Here is a 16,967-nt window from a genome sequence, read left to right on the forward strand (position 1 = left end):
CAGGCTATGTGACCTTGGCCTTGCCTCAGTTTCCTCATCTGTAGGATGGGGATACTCATGCCTCCACCCAAGGATGTAACATACCAGCACAGGGCCTGGCACACAATAGGGGCTCAATGTGCATGAGCTGTTAGCACCTCGATTTGGCTTAAAAAGGAAAAACAACTAAATCTGCATCTCTATGGTACCCCTCCCCACTATCCAAAATGTTTTTAAAAACCAAAGCGGCTAAATAAATTAATTGAATAAAATGAAAACAAAAACCAAAGGAGCTCAGTCTCAGTCTGCAATAACGATTTGCTGCGTGACTTTGGGCAAGCACCCTACCTTCTCTGGGTCTTAATTTCCTCACATAAGCAAACAAATAAATAAATAAATACATGAAAATTTCCTCATCTATTACAGTCACAGACTCTCCCTTGCAGGCAAAGTGTATAAAGCAGTCAGCAACAAGCCGGGCTTAGGGTCAACGGAGATAATTACTGCGATCATCATCCAGGCCCACCTGAGAAATGTTGATATCAAGCCCCATTTTCCTATGTCAGTGGTCTGGGAGGCTCAAACCTGCCTTGGGTAGCTGCCTGGGTTGGGGGCTGGCCCCACGAAGGTCCCCACAGCTTCTCAGATGGGTCCAGTCAGCAGGGACACCAACCTCCGCCCAGACTTGGAAGTCATCTATCTGGCTGAGTAGATTTACTACATCTAGCACCTTCCCTGGGGGCCTGGTCCTTATCAGATGGATAGGAAGAAGGAAAGGAAGCGAGGGAATTACACACGTTCCCTGCCCCACCCCTCATCTTCCCACGTGCGGCCAGAGGAAAAGCACTGAACCAGGAAGGAGTCCTCCAGCTGCAATGTTACATCCCATTCACTAGCTGTGCGACATCAGACAACTGACCTCGCCTCTCTGAGCCTCAGGATCCTCTTCTTGGGACCCTAAGCCTTGAGCCGGCGAAGCCGGCATGTGATCAGGAGTAAGGCAGCCTCAACCTGGGAAGAATTCTGGTTTGGACACTTATATTTAACTCACTGGGACCATCGAGACTGGTCAGATAGGCACTTTGGGGACTGCAGACAAGCCAGGGCACCCTGAGGCCTGGGCACACGCCCAGTGGGGAGAGGGCAGGGTGAGGCCGGGACAGTTGTATGAGGAGCGCAGGAAGGTGTCCCCTGCCCTGTGGTAGAAAGTGGAACTGGAGTGAGGGCTCCCCCAAAGAAGCTGCTGGAATCTGAGTGGGAGGAAGGGGCAGTTCAGGGGACGACCCAGACTCACACCCAGAAGGGCCCCGACTCCTAGAGACTCAGACACCAGGGCTGAGGGCTTGGGCCAGTCAGACCTCAGACCCCACTGGGCTTCCTCGGACCCAGGGCCACACAGCACACAGGGTTCTGGGCCCCGGGGGCCATGTGGTCTGAAGGTCCAGGAGCAGCATCTCCAGACCCTGCTGCCGTGAGGCCCCCGACCCGGGAAGCCCCGGCCAAACCCTGTCAAGAGCCAGGCTTGCCCTAAAGCTCTCCCCATCCTGACACCCAGCCCAGCAAGTCCCTCATTCTTACAGGCCCAGGGGGGCAGGGCCGGAGGAGTGAACAATCATGGGCACTGAGCGATAACGGGAGAAGGACACGCGAGGTTGTCCCTGGGCGGCTATGACACCTGAACACCTCCAATTTAGGTGGCCCATCTGTCACCAACCCCCTTATCCCTCCCCTTCCTCTAGTACCACCCCCGACTCCACCACCACCCGACTTCTCAGGCAAAGGGGTGGCTGAGCTTCGCGTGCGGGAAGGGTTCCTGGTGCCCCGCCTCCAGTCACAGCGCCTCACTGCCATCCAAGGACAGGCCTGGCCCGACACCCCCAAGCCTATGTTGGAAGGCAGGACGAAGGGAGGGGAGGGGCCAGACAAAGGAAAGGGTGAGGGCCGCCCTCTGGCTGGAGGTGAAAGAGGCAGAACCAAAGTTTCCAGAGCCTTCCTTGCCACCACACCTCGGCTCAAGCTGTGGCCCCAGCCTGAGGTGCCCTTCCCATCACTGGTTGAGATTCTCCCTGGTACTTCAAAGCCACCAACCTGATGCGTCCTCCCCTGCGCGGGCCCTTCCCTCCTCCTGGCTCGCCTGCACCCTACTGAGTCCTCCTGCAAGGGCCGTGGGTGGGAGGGCCTGCCCCCCCCCCACCCCTCTGCCACCCCTCTGCCACCACTAGCTGTGTGACCTGGGGCAACTCACTCCGCCTCTCGGGGCCTCAGGTTCCTCAAGTGCAAAATAAAGCCAAGAAGAGTTTCTACTGCGGTTGACGGTGACGTGTAAATAAAACGACGCCACTTACAGCGCTCCCACGAGACCAGGCTCGCACACAGAGCACGGTGAACCATGGCTGTTTGATTACTGCTGGTTCAGCTTGCTCAGCGACACCAGCAAGGCACCCCCGCCACGCCAAGCAACAGGTGATGTGGGGACCCACGAAGGCGGCAGACCTGCGAGCAGGTCTGGTCTGGGGGAGGCAGAGGCAAACAGCTGGAGCCACACGGGGACTGGGGCGCACTAGGACTCTGACACGCAAGGGGGGGGGGAAAGGTTGGGAGAGGCCCCTCCACCCCCAGGGAGAGCGGCGCGAGGAGGAGAGAGTGCCGCTGCCCGAGCTCTGATCCTGGTTTTGCTACCCGGTAGCTGTGTGACCTTGGTCAAGAGCCTTCACGTCTCTGAGCCTCAGTTTCCTCATTTGCAAAAGGGAGACAGCCCCTCCCCCGTCACTATGGCCCCGGCAGGATTGCATGGAGGAGTAAATACAAGGACATGGGTAAGAACGCCTGGCACAGCACCTGGCCCCTCTTTTCCCTCGTGCCTCACAGAGAAGGCAGTCCTGAGCTGGACCTTGAAGGGCAAAGAGGAGTTTGCCAGGCAGAGACGGGAGAAAGGTGTTTCAGGCAGAGGGGAACAGCATGCACAAGGGTAGGGAGGCATGAACAGGCACGACACCCCTGGAGATGGTGATGTCCGACCTCCCTAGCCGGGCCTTTGAAGCCGCTCAGGGACCAATTCTACTCTATCTTCCAGCACCTTCTTGCCTTCCCACAGCCCTGAGGGCGTCCAGCCCCGCACCCTCCTGTCAGCCGCCCCTCTGAGAGGGATTGCCTCCCGGCCACTTCCAACTGCTACACAGTATCACTGTTCTTCCTCGGAGGACCTGCCTGAAGCTTCCAGTCCCCATGGTCACCACCAGAGGGGAGCACACTGCAGGGACCAAATGCCTGAGCGTACCCTGGCCCTGCCCTCTGCCTGTCACTTGGCCTGGACTGGAGTTGCGCCCCGTCCGCTGCCCCGCCCCTGGCTCCAGGAAGGCCCCTTCTCCACCCAGGCCTCACCTGGCCGGCACTGGACCCTGCATGCAGCTGGCACTCAGTGTGGGCTGACCGGACAGGATGGAGGGCGGGCAGGTTAGCAAGAAGGTGGGTGGGGAGGAGGCAGGACGGTGAGTGAGAGCGGGATGGTAGGACCCTCCCCAGTCTCGGCCCAGGGTTAAGGTCAGGACCTGGTCACACCGGTTGGGGGTAGGGCATAAGCTGGGAAAGGTGGACGGGGACAGCCAAGGGAGCCAGAGACCACAGGCAGGGACATGCAGAGGAAGCACATGCAGACAGCAGCCCCGCCCCCCTCCACCAGCGAAGCGCCCCCCACCCAGCCCGCCACCTACGAAGTGAGTACACACCTGACGTCCACCTTCCTCCTAAGGGCCAGCGAGAGAGAAGCAGAGAGAGGGAGAGCTGAGGGAGGGCTGGAGGGAGCAAGCATGAGCCAGGAATCGGGGCGGGGGGTTCCACTGAGGATGGGGGCACAGCAGGCCCCGTCGAGGGCAGGAGTGCAGCAGGTGCTGAGCTCTGCCCCGCCCTTTGTCGGCAGTGCCTGAAGGAGCAACCTCCTGCCCCCCTGGGACGCTCCCCACCCCTCACTCCTGGGCATATGGCCCCAAACCTGCGCCCACCCCCGGTGTACTCCTGATGGGGAAAGGAGAGCAGGAAAGAGGAGAAGAACGCCCCCCACCTCATAGTTACAGCCCCTCCGACCCCTCACTAGTTCATTCCCCACCTGCTCCTGCTCCTGTTCCCCTGCCCACAGGGGCCCCAGAGCCAGCTTGGCCCTAGGATGCCCCCCTCCAAGGCTGGGACCTCTGGAGGTGAACCAGACATCCACACCCCATCCCACCGTCTCATCCCATGCCCAGTCATAACCCTCTCACACTGAGTGCCCAGTACAGGTCCCCTGCCTCTCCCTATTTGGGCCTCTCCCCGTGCAGCTAGACATTCTGGCTCAGCCGGCTGCCCCAGGCCCTCCAGCCCCAGGTCCCTCAAGAGGGCACCTCTGGGGGTCCAGCCTCCAGCTTTAGGCCCTGTTTTCTGCAGTCCTGGGTCGTGCCCTGATCATATGGTCTCTGTGAGGTCTGGGGCGCTGTGCTCTACGGAGTTACTGAGCCCAGATCCCTGCCCTGGGAGCCCTCCCAGAGCCCTGACCACCACCTGTCTCCTCTCCCATAGCCCCAGGACGGTTCCCTGGACCTCGGCTGGCCTTGACACTAGCCATGCCTGCTGCCCATCGCACTGCCCCTGGCTCTGAGGCGCTCAGAAGTGGCTCTGGCCCAAGACCAGGTCCCAGGGATAGGGCCCCAAGGGATGATGGGGAAGGGGGTCACTCACGTGTTGTTGACAATCTGGAGCCGCTCCCCTTTCTTGAAGGACAGGTCAGTCTCTGTCCGAGACTCATAGTCATAGAGGGCCACAAAGGTGGTCACTCCACCTGCAGAGAGGGGTGGGACGTGTCAGAACGGCCAGGGCCACAGCCTGAAAGAGGGGTGAACAGGAGGGCCCTGGGCGGGATGGAGGTTGGTTTCCCACAACCATCTGGGCCCAGCCTGGAGACGCGGTCACCTTCAGAGGGGGGTGGGCCTGCAGCGTGTCCACTGCGTGCGTGCGTCTGGGAGCCCCTGCGAGGGCGTGTAGGAGGCACGTGCGTCTCTCCACATATGAATGTGCCCACCGGGCTCTAGGTGATTCTGAGGGCTGGCTTCTGTCCAGTGCCCATCTTCCCTGTAGCCCCAGAGGCCCCCAAAGCAGACATCTTTGTGTTGTTCCCAGAGCCTGGCACACAGTAGGTGCTCAGGAAGCAACCGTGGGTAAATGAACCAGTGAATGAGGGAAACTGCACCCGGCTGGGCTGCTCAGCTTCTCTCTGTGTGACTCTTGGTGCTTCTATGTGTCTGGGGAGATCTCGGCTCCAGGTGGTGTCCCCTCATTAGAGGTCCTCTCTGTCCCCCGTTTGAACCACAACCTTCACCCCGCACATTCCCCCAAGAGCCCCTGTCTACCCTTTTTGTTCCTTCAGAGCGGCACCACCTTCTAACACCCTACCCAGTTTACATGCTTGTTCTGTTCTTCTCCTCCATCGGGGTTTGTCTCTTCTACATACCATTGTGTCCCCAGCCCCAGAAGAGCCCAGCACACAGGAGGGACACCAAAAATGAACGGGCCCTTTTGTGGGTCTCACTTGGGCAGGTGTCCACGGCATCCGTGAGTGTCCCTGCGTGTCCTCACTGCGCGTCTGTGCATTTGTGTGTCTGTGAGCCTGTGGGTATCTGTGATGACGCTCCTAGCCCAGCACGTGTGTGTTTCCCGTGTGTGTCTTTGAGGGGCTTCGGACTGCGTGTGTGTGTGTGTGTGTCTTAATCCGGGATGCTGAGGTTATTTGTGTATGTGTGTTTCCATTTGTGTGCATCTATGTTAGGTGTGTGTCTGCGCATGTCCACGTGTCCCTGCGTGTGTCTTTATGTGCACAGTATCTTCCAGTATGTCTGATGGTGTCTCTAACTCAGCCTGTTTAAGTGTCTGCACAGATATCTTGGAGTGAGTTGCTGGCTGTGTGTGGCTCTGAGTATGTCAAGGTAAGAATGCAAGTATTTATGTGAATGTCTTGTGTGTGTGCGTGCGTGTGTGTGTGTGTGTGTGTGTGTGTGTGTGTGTGTGTGTGTCTGGGACCATACAGGCATCTCTCTCTTAAGCATCGCTTGCCTGGAGCTGCCATACCCCAAAAAGGCCAGCAGAGGGCGCAGGGGTGCATCTCGGCATTGGGCTGGGCGCCTGAGGACCAGAGCTCCCTTTGTCCCTCCTAACCTGCTCTTGCCCCCTCTGCCACCCAAGACCTCCTGTCCTGACCCATCTCTGGGCCGACCAGAGTCAAAAACAAAGCCTCAGACCTGGTCCCTGTACTGTCCTGGGCAAACAGCCCCCTGGCTCTCTGGCCTCAGTTCCCGCCTACAGTCCCACATCTCTAGACCCCTTTATACTCTGCATTGGATTCACCCTCAAAGGCAATGGGATGTGTACCACACTTTCCGGTTTATAAAGCCCTCCCCAACCACAGCCTCCAGGAAACTCCCTACAGTCCCCAAACCCGAGAAACCCACAGCCTCTGCCCCGACGGTGAGAGGCCCGGCCAGCAGGCACCCACACTCCCAGGCCCACTGACCCGCCAGTGGCCCCGCCCTCTGCGGGGAGGTGACTGTGTCCGAGGAGTTGAAGCCCCCGAACAGCTTGGGCTCAGCAGCGGCAGAGGGGAAGGCCGTACTGGGGCCTCGGTGGCCATCAGCGGAGGCTGGCTTGCTGGGTGTCTGTGAGGTGGGGAAGGCACCCCCACCACCACCGTGGGTGTTCTCAGCAGGCTCCAGGCTGCGGCGCCGTTGGCTAGCATCCTTGGGCTTGCTCTTGTTGCTGCCCATGGTCCTGGCTGGGGATGAGAAAGCACCCTGGAGGTGAAGGGCTCTGGGGGCAGGCAGGGCTGCTGGGCCTAGGCCCTTTAGACAGCATCTACCCTCACCCATTCTACAGATGAGGAAACTGAGGCCCAAAGAAGGGTACTAGCCTCTTTGGGTAAGTTAGACTTTCAGAGCCTCAGTTTCTAAATCTGTAAAATGGGAATGATGACGAAACCCATAAACGGCTTCCTTGGTATGAGGCCAAGCAGCAAAGAAATGACTTATAATCAGAAGCCCTAACCTCCCCACCTTCCCCTGAGTCAGTTTCTGTCTGTCATGGGCAGGGACAATCTGAGTCATGTCTATATCCGAGGCACACAGCACATAGGAGAGGGCTCACCGAGGGTCTGCTGAGCAAATACATGACTGACTAAAATTGTCTAACAGCAGACGGGAAGGTGCTAAGATATACAACCAAGGCAGAGATATAGCAGGAGGCTGGAAGGAGAGATGTCTGGGAGCTCACCCCAGCCACAGGGCCTTTGCACATGCTGTTTCCTCTGCCTGGATGCTCTTCCCTGACCACTTCACCAGAATAACTCAGGCCTCCTTCAGTCCTCAGCTTAAAAGTCACCCCCCTTGGGAAGTTTTCTCTAAATCCCTTCTGGCCTAAGTCCTCCTGGCTTTTGTACCTCTCCTTGATAACATGGTATCCAGAAAAAAAAAACAAGCTGAAAACTTCCCAATGATGCCCACAGCCCCGCCACCCTCTTTTGCCTCCTACCTCCCAACACACAGATCCTGGCCGGCCTCAGCTCCCAGTGGGCCTGGTCTTCCCACCCATCGTGGCCACGCCCCCCTCCTCCCTCACCTTGGCAGCCCTGGTGGGTCACCGCCTCACCCGGTGGAAGGCAGGGGCTGTCCCAGAGGATCTGGGAAGCAGCCTGAGGTCTCAGCACGAACACCAGGTGTGGAGTCAGGGGGCTCGGACGAGAGGCTCTGCTCCACTTCTCCCGCTATGTGACCCTAAGCAACTCACTTCCCCTCTTTGGGCCTCAGCGTCTTCATCTGCAAAACAGGGATAAAGCAGACTTTTCAGGGCTGTTGTGAGGACACGATTAGAAAGAGAAATCACCACGGCTCTGGCTCTTGGGTCACAATTTATCAGGCTCTAACTGAAAGTTCCAACGTTAAGGGCTTCCCAGACCTGAAACAGCCTTTGGCCTTCCCAAAGCATCTTATGAGCACGAGCAGGGCAGGGTTTGGCACGGTGGTTAAGGATGGGCTCTGGAGCCAGACTCCCCAGACTCAGATCCCACCTTTGCCCCTCATCGGCCGTGTGACCTCAGGCAAGTGACTTAACCTCTCTGGGCCCTGTTTCTTCATCTGGAAACAATGGGGTCATCCAGCTCCGTGGCAACCGAACACGACAAGTATGCTCCTGCCGGGGACATAGCAGGTCACCCTGCCACATCAGCTCTTACCGATATCGTGCCATTCTGGACACACCGACAAGGTGGGTTCTGAATATTCTCCAGGGAATGCGGCAGTCCCTGCAATCAGTCCAGAATTTCCTCTGGGAACCCACGGATGGGGAAAAGTGCTCTTGACTGGCCGAGGCCTTAGGCAAGACGGCTGGCCCTGAGCAAGCCCAGCTCTGAACGCTCTCCTCCCTGTGTGAACCTCAGCCAGCTCCTGCACCCCCTGGGCCTCGGGCTGACTGGCCACACGAGGTGGGCGTGGCCTGCCTGCTCCCAGGGGACATCCAGATCAGAGATTGTGAGGCTGGGGAGGCCCTGAGGAGATCTGCTCAATAGCCCAAGGGATCATCACCTGGGCCTCCTGAGGGACAGGCCAACAGGCCTGGGGACAAAGAAGACCAATTTCTATGGCAACCCAGTCCACTTCGGTCACATCAGCACTCATAGAGCTGGTGTCCCGTGGGCCCCACTGACCCAGTTACCCACAGCCCGGGCTTGCTGGAGGCCGGGCCCCGCCCACTGCACTCCCTACCCAATGGCTCCCTGATATAGCGTTCACAGCGCTGACTGAGCAGCAGGGGCTATGCTAGTCTACAGAGGGACACAGAGATGACCTGGCCAGGCCTGTGTCAGAGGACGTTTGTTTGTGGGACTTTCAGGGGAAATAAAAATTATAAAAATATATTTTTTAAATATAATTTTTTTTTTTTAAATAGAGCACTTTCTAGGAGCCTGAACTTTCTTCAGAATGAACTAAACGGTGAAGGGTGAGCCCCCTGTCCCTGGAGGTAATCAAGGACAGGAGAAAGAGTAATTGGTCAATGTGCTGTGGAGAAAGAGGGAGAGCCAGGCCTGGACCAGGGCCAGCACTCTCCTGGCACCAAGAAAATGCACGTGCCCTCTTGGGAGGGTACAAGGAGAAGAAAAGACAGCTCCTGGTCCCAATCTCTTGTACTGACCAAGACCACTCCTCCCAGGGCAGGAGAAAAAGTACAAGAGGGCCTTCAAAACCAGCTACGGTGGCCTGGCCTCTGTTTGCAATGTTTGTTGGTTTGTGGAGTTTCTGTTCTATTTGTTTTGTTGGTCTTTGTGGTTAAATCTGATTATACAAGTAACACGTGTTTGTGGACAGGCAGGCGTGTGGAAGTTAAGAGCTAGAGTACTAGAGTGTTTGAATCCCAGCCCTACCACCCCAGCATGGGACCGGGGCCTCAGTTTCCTCCTCTGGCAGTCAGGAAGAAAAACAGTGCCCACATGACTGGCCTCTTGAGAGAATCAGCGAGGAAAGCACACAGCACATGCTCAGGACAGAGCGGCACTTTGCCAGCCTTGCCCCTAGAAGACAATCGCCTGGGCGTGACACTGTGTTTCCTTCAGGCATCATGGGAATGTATGACTGTAAACAAAATTGGGCTCCATCTAGTGCCCTTGTCTAAGCTCCCTGCGGGCAGGACTGGGTCATATCCATCTGCACCTGCCCCGTGGCCAGGACAGACCTGGTACCTACTAATTGTTCTGGAAATATGTGCAGAACAGACAAAAGACTAAATGAGCATAGACATGGTTTGCATCCTGCCTTGTTCCTGTCACGTCATGTTGTGGAGACCAAGTATCCTTCCCGGATATTCAAAAACTCCCAGGGCCTGGACCTTAGACAGGCCCTGCTCCAAGCAGTTTGCAAATACTCATTCATGAAATCCTCATGATAATCTAGAAGGCAGATACTAATAGTTTTCCTATTTTACCGAGGAAGAAACTGAGGCACAGAGAGATTGAGGAACTTATCTGAGGTCACACGGCGAGGGGGAAAGGGGACAGGGAACCACACTGGACAGGCAGGAATCAGGGGCTTGCTCATGGGGTCTACTGGGGGAACTCGTGGCTCCACCTCCTTGCCCTCGGGACCTCTCTCACGTGGAATAGTCAGATGCCCTTGGTGGATGGGGCACGAGCAGATAAGGCAGCTCCCTTCCCAGAGAAAGCCAGAGGTTTCTGGCTTCAACAAAGCAGAATGTGCTCAAGGAAGGACAGGCACATTTAGGGTGGGGTCTAGTCCCCTGCAGGGCTGCTGCCAGGGGCTATGTGACCTCAGGAGACACCACCCTCCCAGACCCCGGGGCTCCTTTCTTGAGGCAGGATGCTGTCTCAGGGCCTTTTGGTTCTGGGGCCCAAACGCCAAGTCACCATGAGTTGCCCATTCGAGAGGAGCCAACCCTACATCTCTTCCGCCACTTGCACACTCTGAGATACAGATAGACCCTTGTGGGGCCAAGGGGAAGTGGCGAGGCCTCCGTACTGGGGGGTGCCTGAGGTTCCCAGAGGAAGGAGGCCCCTTTCCTCTGGGGAGCCGCTCCTAACCTCAGCCTCCTGACCACAGTCTCCAGACTGAGGGCTTGTGCACGGGAGGTGCCGGGAAGCAGGCCTGCAATGCTTGCCCCCTGTCCGCCCCAGCCTTTCGTGCCCCAGGGGCCCTGGGCTGACTTGGCGTCTCCCCTCAAGGCTGTAGCCCCAGCCCCGTGTCACCTGTCACCGTCTCCGCTCTGGCTCTCCCACCTCCCCAAATCTTCCTCAAATGTATGCCTCCCCCAACCCTCTCTCCATTCCCTCAGCCAGGCACCCGTCTGCCTGGGTCTGGATGCAGGAGTCTGGCCCTGCTTGCACCCTCCTCCCTGTAGCCAGAGGCGTCCCTGTAAACCGCACAGACAGCGGGGGCCTCCTCTGCTTAGCACTCTCCGTGGAAAACCGGAAATGACCTACGTGCTCGTGAGAGAGGGGCTGGATAAAGAAACGATGGTCTGTTCGTGGAGTGGACAGCCATGCAGCTGATCAAACAGAACGAGAGCTCAGTGTGGCCTGAGGAGATGCGCTGTGAAGAGAGGAAGCTGCCAGCGCAGAACGTCCTCTGGGCCTCTCGCGACCTCAGTTTCCACAGTTGGAAAATGAGGACAATAATGCTACCGAAGTCGTGGGGTTAGCGGGAAGAGTAAATGAGCCTGTGCTCACCACGCACACATAGCACACGTATGTGCAATGATTTCTGTGAAGGAAACTAGCATGTGCGTAAGTGTGTCTATGAGAGCACGTGCTATAGAGCTGTAGAGAAAGTTCTGGAAGGATTCCAAATTCTTCACAGTGTTTCGTCCAAAAGATGTGGGATGGGGAGGGGAAAATCCCTTTTTTACTGTACGTATCTGCTGTATCACTTGACATTTAGAAATTACCTTGTCAAAAACTGTCTTTTAATGAGACTTAAAAAAAAAACAACAACACTGAAGAGTTTCCCACCACTCCCCTCTGGATGAAGCCGAATCCTCTCTCCCATGGCCCCCCTGCTGGAGGGCACCACACTCTCCCCCCTCGCCCCTCCCCAGGCACACAGATGTTTACAACATCCAGAAGAGGCTGGGGAATAAACTGTGGTCCGGTCACGGCATACCCACCCCTTCATTCCCTACTCTGAAGAGCGTCACCTCCACTATTGTCAGGGCAAAAGGAGGCCAGGGGATTAGGAGTTGAGAGTGAGGAATCCAGTCGGGCCTGGGTTCAAATCCTGCCTCTACTACTTACTAGCTACATCTTCTTGGGCAAGTCACATCGCCCCTCAGTTTCTTTAAAATGGGGATAATAATAAGCCTAACATCTGAGAATTAAAGAGAGAGTCCATGTGCCAGGCGCAGAATAAATGCTCAACAAACAGCACCCGATGTTGTTCGCTGTCGTTATCATTACCGGGGATGAGAGGAACAATGCGAGAGGAGGCGGCAGTCAGGTGGCCAGGCCTTGAATGCCACACACAGCGCTGGGAACTTTATAGGCAGCGGATGCCCCGTTGTCCTGACAGCACAATGAAGTAGGGGCTCCAACGGTGCCCACTTGACAGGCAGAACCAAGGTTCAAAGAAGCTAAACCTTGCCCGAGGCCATGCAGCAAGTGAGGGCACCGGGGTTGGCGTGCTCGAGGTCCAGGAGAGTGACGTACGGCGTGCTGTGCGGGCAGCCCTCACCGCCCCAGGCGCACCTACCACTCCACCACCTCCGCCTCCCTGACACAGAGGCAACACAGGGGTCAGAGGCCAACCTCTGATATCATCGTCCATAACTCTGGACGCTCCTGGGAAGCAGAAGCATCACAAAAATATAAGCCTGGAGCCAGAGCGCCAGGTTCAGATGCCGCCTTGCCGCGTCCTAGTCATGCAGCCTCAAGGGGGCCTCAGTCTACCCCTTCTCAAAAATGGGAATCCGCACAATTGTTCCCACACAGCTAGCCTCGTTGTGAGAAAACATGAGGTAATACTTAATAGTGCCTCGCAGATAGGAAGTGCTCAATAAACACCAGCTACCATCATCATTACTGCGGAAAACCTTTTTTAGATCCTTGCTGTCTTTTGTAATCACTCCTCCAATGAGGCAAAGGCTTCCCAGATTCCTACTACGTGCCAAGCTCTGTGCACGGCCCTAGAGGGATTGTCTGGCAGAGTTCCTTAGGACCCCAGGCCTAGAAAAGCCACTTCGCGGGGAAAGAGTCCAGAAAAGACAAGTGTGTCCACGAGTTAACCTTGCTCTGAGATCCTTGCCAATCCAATGAGCTAAGAACAAGAAAGGGAAGTAATAAAGGGGAATTAGAAAAGAGAAGACAAGTATCATCATTTGCAGATGTTACCCGTGCAGCTCTGGGAAATCCAAGAGAATCTGCTGCAAAACCACTAAACAAAAAGCAAATTCAGTGGAAGGAAATTAAAAGCTAATACCTCCAAATCCACAATGTATCCATATGCCAACAGCGATCAGAAAATAAAATCAGGGTGCCTGGGTGGCTCAGTTGTTAGGCATCCAACTCTTGATCTCGGCTCAGGTCATGAACTCACAGTTCGTGAGATCGAGCCCCACATCGGGCTGTGTGCTGACAGTTCGGAGCCTGGAGCCTGCTTCGGATTCTGTGTCTCCCTCTCTCTCTGCCCCTCCCTAGCTTGCACTCTCTCTCTGTCTCTCTCAAAAATAAATAAACACTAAAAAAAAATTTTTTTTAAACTGTATGATATCAGCACAAAAACAAATCAATGGAACAGAATAGAGGGTCCAAAAATTGTTCCCAAACATACAGGGATTTAACACATAACAAAGGTGGCATTTCATGCCCGTATAAAAAAAGGTAGATTATTTTTAAGATAGAGCTGAGATCAATGACCTGCCGTCAGGAAACAAATTAAAGTCAGATTTCGAACCTACTCCATATGCCTATAAATCCCAGATCAATCAGATTTAAACCACACAAAATAAAACCATGAATCTCTCAAACGGAAAGCAGAGAATAAATTTTCTAATCTCAGAACGAGAAAAAACATTTCTTAACATGGCACAAAACCTAAAAATCATTTTTTTAAGTTTATTTATTTATTTTGAGAGAGAGAGAGACAGCACAAGTCGGAGACAGGCAGAGAGAGACAGAAGGAGGGAGGGAGGGAGGGGAAGGGAGAAAGAGAGAAAGAGAGAGAGAGAGAGAGAGAGAGAGAGAGAATTCCAAGCAGGCTCTGCACCACTGACACAAAGCCTGATACGGGGCTTTAACTCACAAACCATGAGATCATGACCTGAGCCAAGATCAAGAGTCGGCCGCTCAACAAACTGGGTGACCCAGAGACCCCAAACCTAAAAGTCATTTTTAAAATGATAAATCTATCAGGGCACCTGGGTGGCTCAGTAGGTTAAGCATCTGACTTCACCTCAGGTCAGGACGTCACAAGTTCATGGGTTCGAGCCCTATGTCGGGTTCTGTGCTGACAGCTCAGAGCCTGGAGCCTGCTTCGGATTCAGTGTCTCCCTCTCTCTCTGCCCCTCCCCCGCTTACGTGCGCTCTCACTCTCTCTCTCTCAAAAACAAGTAAACATTAAAAAAAATGATAAATCTATCTACATAAAAACCTACAATGTCTGCATGGCTCAATAAATATCATAAACAAATTCAAAAGGCAAAATAACACACTAAGAAAAATATTTGCAACTCATATGATAGACAAAGGTTTACCCCTTAATATATAATGAGCTCCCACAAAATAAGAAAAATAACCAGATAGTTTACAGCAAGCCAAACAGCTCTTCAACATATGACAAGATGTTCAGCCTCATTTATAAGAGAAATGTAAATCAGGGACGCCTGTGTGGCTCAGTCAGTTGAGCATCTGACTCTTGATTTCAGCTCAGGTCATGATCTCATGCTTTGTGGATTTGAGCCCCATGTCAGGCTCCACACTGTCAGGACAGAGCCTGCCTGGGATTCTCTGTCTTCCTCTCTCTCTGCTCCTCCCCTGCTCACACTCTAAATTTCTCTCTCTCTCTCTCTCTCTCTCAAAATAAACAAATAAACTTTTTAAAAATATATATATATTAATGCAAATTAAAACTACACAAGCTCCCTGACCACAGCAGAATATACATTCTTCTCAAGTGCACAGAACATTCTCTGGGACAGACCATATTCTAAGCCTCAATAAATTTAAAAGGAGTGAAATCATACAAACTACGTTTCCCTTCACAATAGAATGAATTAAGAAATCAGTAACAGAAATACAAACATGTAAAAATTAATACCTTCCTCAGTAACCAATGAGTCAAAGAAATCATCAAAACAATAGAAAATACTTTGAGGTGAATAAACATGATGACACCACATATCAAAATGTATGGGATGCAATAAAGTAGAACTTGAAGGGAGATTTGTAAGTATGAATATCTATATTAAAAAAGAAGAGGGGCGCCTGGGTAGCTCAGTCGGTTGAGCGCCGACTTCGGCTCAGGTCACAATCTCGCGGTCCGTGAGTTCGAGCCCCGCATTGGGCCCCTGTGCTGACAGCTCAGAGCCTGGAGCCTGTTTCGGATTCTGTGTCTCCCTCTCTCTGACCCTCCCCCATTCATGCTCTGTCTCTCTCTGTCTCAAAAATGAATAAAAACGTTAAAAAAAAATTTTTTTTTTTTTTAAAAGAAGAAAAAAATAAATTAAAAAGAGGAAAGGGATGTCTGGGTGGCTCAGTGAGTTGAGCATCCAATTCTTGATTTTGGCTCAGGTCATGATCCCAGGGTCATGGGATCAAGCCCCACATCAGCATGGAGCCTGTTTAAGACTCTTTCTCTCTCTCTCTTTCTCTCTCTCTCTCTCTCTCTCCCTTTGCCCCTCTCTCCTGCTTGTGTTCTTTCTCTCTCTCTCTCTCTCTCTCAAATTAAAAAAAAAAAAAAAAAGACGGAAAATCTCAAGCCAATAACCTAACCTTCCACCTTAACACAACAGAAAAGAAAAGCAAACAAACCCTAAAGCAAGTAAAAGAAAGGAAATAAAGATTAGGGCAGAAATTAATGGCATAGAAAATAAAAACAACAGAGAAAATCAACAAAACCAAAAGTTGGTTCTTTGAAAAGATTGACAAAATTGACAAACCTTTAGCTAGACTGAACAAGAAAATCAGAGAGAAGACTCAAATGACTAAAAACAGGAATGAAAGAGAGGATACTACTACAGACCTTATAGAAATAAAGCAAGGTTATAAGGGGAAGCTATGAATAGTGCTATTCCAACAAATAACATAACTTGGATGAAATTGACAAACTCCTTAAAAAAAACTAAAACTAATCAATAGAAAATTGGAATAAAGCTAAAACTAGGAAAAAGAGATTAAACTAGTAATTTAAAAACTTCTCACAAATACAGACCCAGACCCAGTTGGCTTCACTGGTGAATTCTATCAAACATTTAAAGAAGAATTAATACCAAGGATTCACTAGGAACACCACCCAACTCATTCTATGAAGCCAATATTACCCTAATACCAAAACCAAAGACATCATTAAAAACCAAAAAAGGAGAAATCTACAGACTGCTATATCTTATGAATATAAGATACAAAAATCTTTAATAAAATACTAGCAAACTGGATTCGACAACATATAAAAAGAATTATACATCATGACCAAGTGAGATTTACTCCAAGAATACGAGACTGGTTTAACTTCCTGAAAATCGACTAATGTAACACACCATATCAATAGAATAAAGGACAAAAACCACACCATAACCTCAATAGATGCAGAAAAGGCATTTGACAAAATCCAACACCCTTTCATGACAAAAACCTCAACAAATTCCCTGGAAGGGAATCTGATAAAGGGCACCTATGAAAAATTCATATTCAACATCATACTTAATGGTGTTGAGTACTGATCAGGAATGAGATAAGGATGTCCACTCTTACAACTTCTCTTTAACATTGCACTGGAAGTTCCAGCCAGGGCAGTCGAGAAGAAGATGAAATAAAAGGCATCCAGATTGGAAAGGAAAAAGTAAAGCTCACCCTGTTTGCAGATGATATGATCTTGTATACAGAAATTCCTAAGGATTCCACTAAAAAATGATCAGAATTAATAAACAAATTCACCAAGCTTGCAAAGTACAAGATCAATATATAAAAAATAAATTCTATTTCTATATGCTAATGAACAGTCCAAAAAGAAAATTAAGAAAACAATTTACAATATCAAAAGAATATTTAGGAATAAGAATTGCCAAAGAAGTGCAAAATTCAAAAATTATTGAAAGAAATTAAGGAAAATCTAAATAAATGGAAAGACATCCCATGTTCATGGATTGGAAGACTAAACATTGCTAAAATGGTAATATTCCCCAAACTGATCTACAGAGTCAACGTAATCCCTATCAAAATCCCAGCTATCTTCTTTGCAAAAATTGACGAATTGGTCCTAAAATTC

The 16,967-nt window shown here is 52.2% G+C and overlaps 1 protein-coding gene across 1 annotated transcript in view; it reads right to left on the bottom strand.

Moving 5' to 3' along the window:
* Nucleotides 1-16,967, bottom strand: part of SRC (SRC proto-oncogene, non-receptor tyrosine kinase) — a 50,875-nt gene that overhangs the window by 13,677 nt on the left and 20,231 nt on the right. The window contains exons 3-5 of the mRNA XM_042931010.1: nt 7,609-7,805; nt 6,512-6,769; nt 4,687-4,786 (exon numbers count right to left, since the gene is read on the bottom strand). Of these exons, the coding sequence (XP_042786944.1) occupies nt 4,687-4,786; nt 6,512-6,761 (350 nt within the window). The 5' untranslated portion in view covers nt 6,762-6,769; nt 7,609-7,805. The remainder of the gene's footprint in view (nt 1-4,686; nt 4,787-6,511; nt 6,770-7,608; nt 7,806-16,967) is intronic.

Source organism: Panthera leo, chromosome A3, assembly GCF_018350215.1.
Source record: "Panthera leo isolate Ple1 chromosome A3, P.leo_Ple1_pat1.1, whole genome shotgun sequence".
Classification (NCBI taxonomy): Eukaryota; Metazoa; Chordata; class Mammalia; order Carnivora; family Felidae; genus Panthera; species Panthera leo.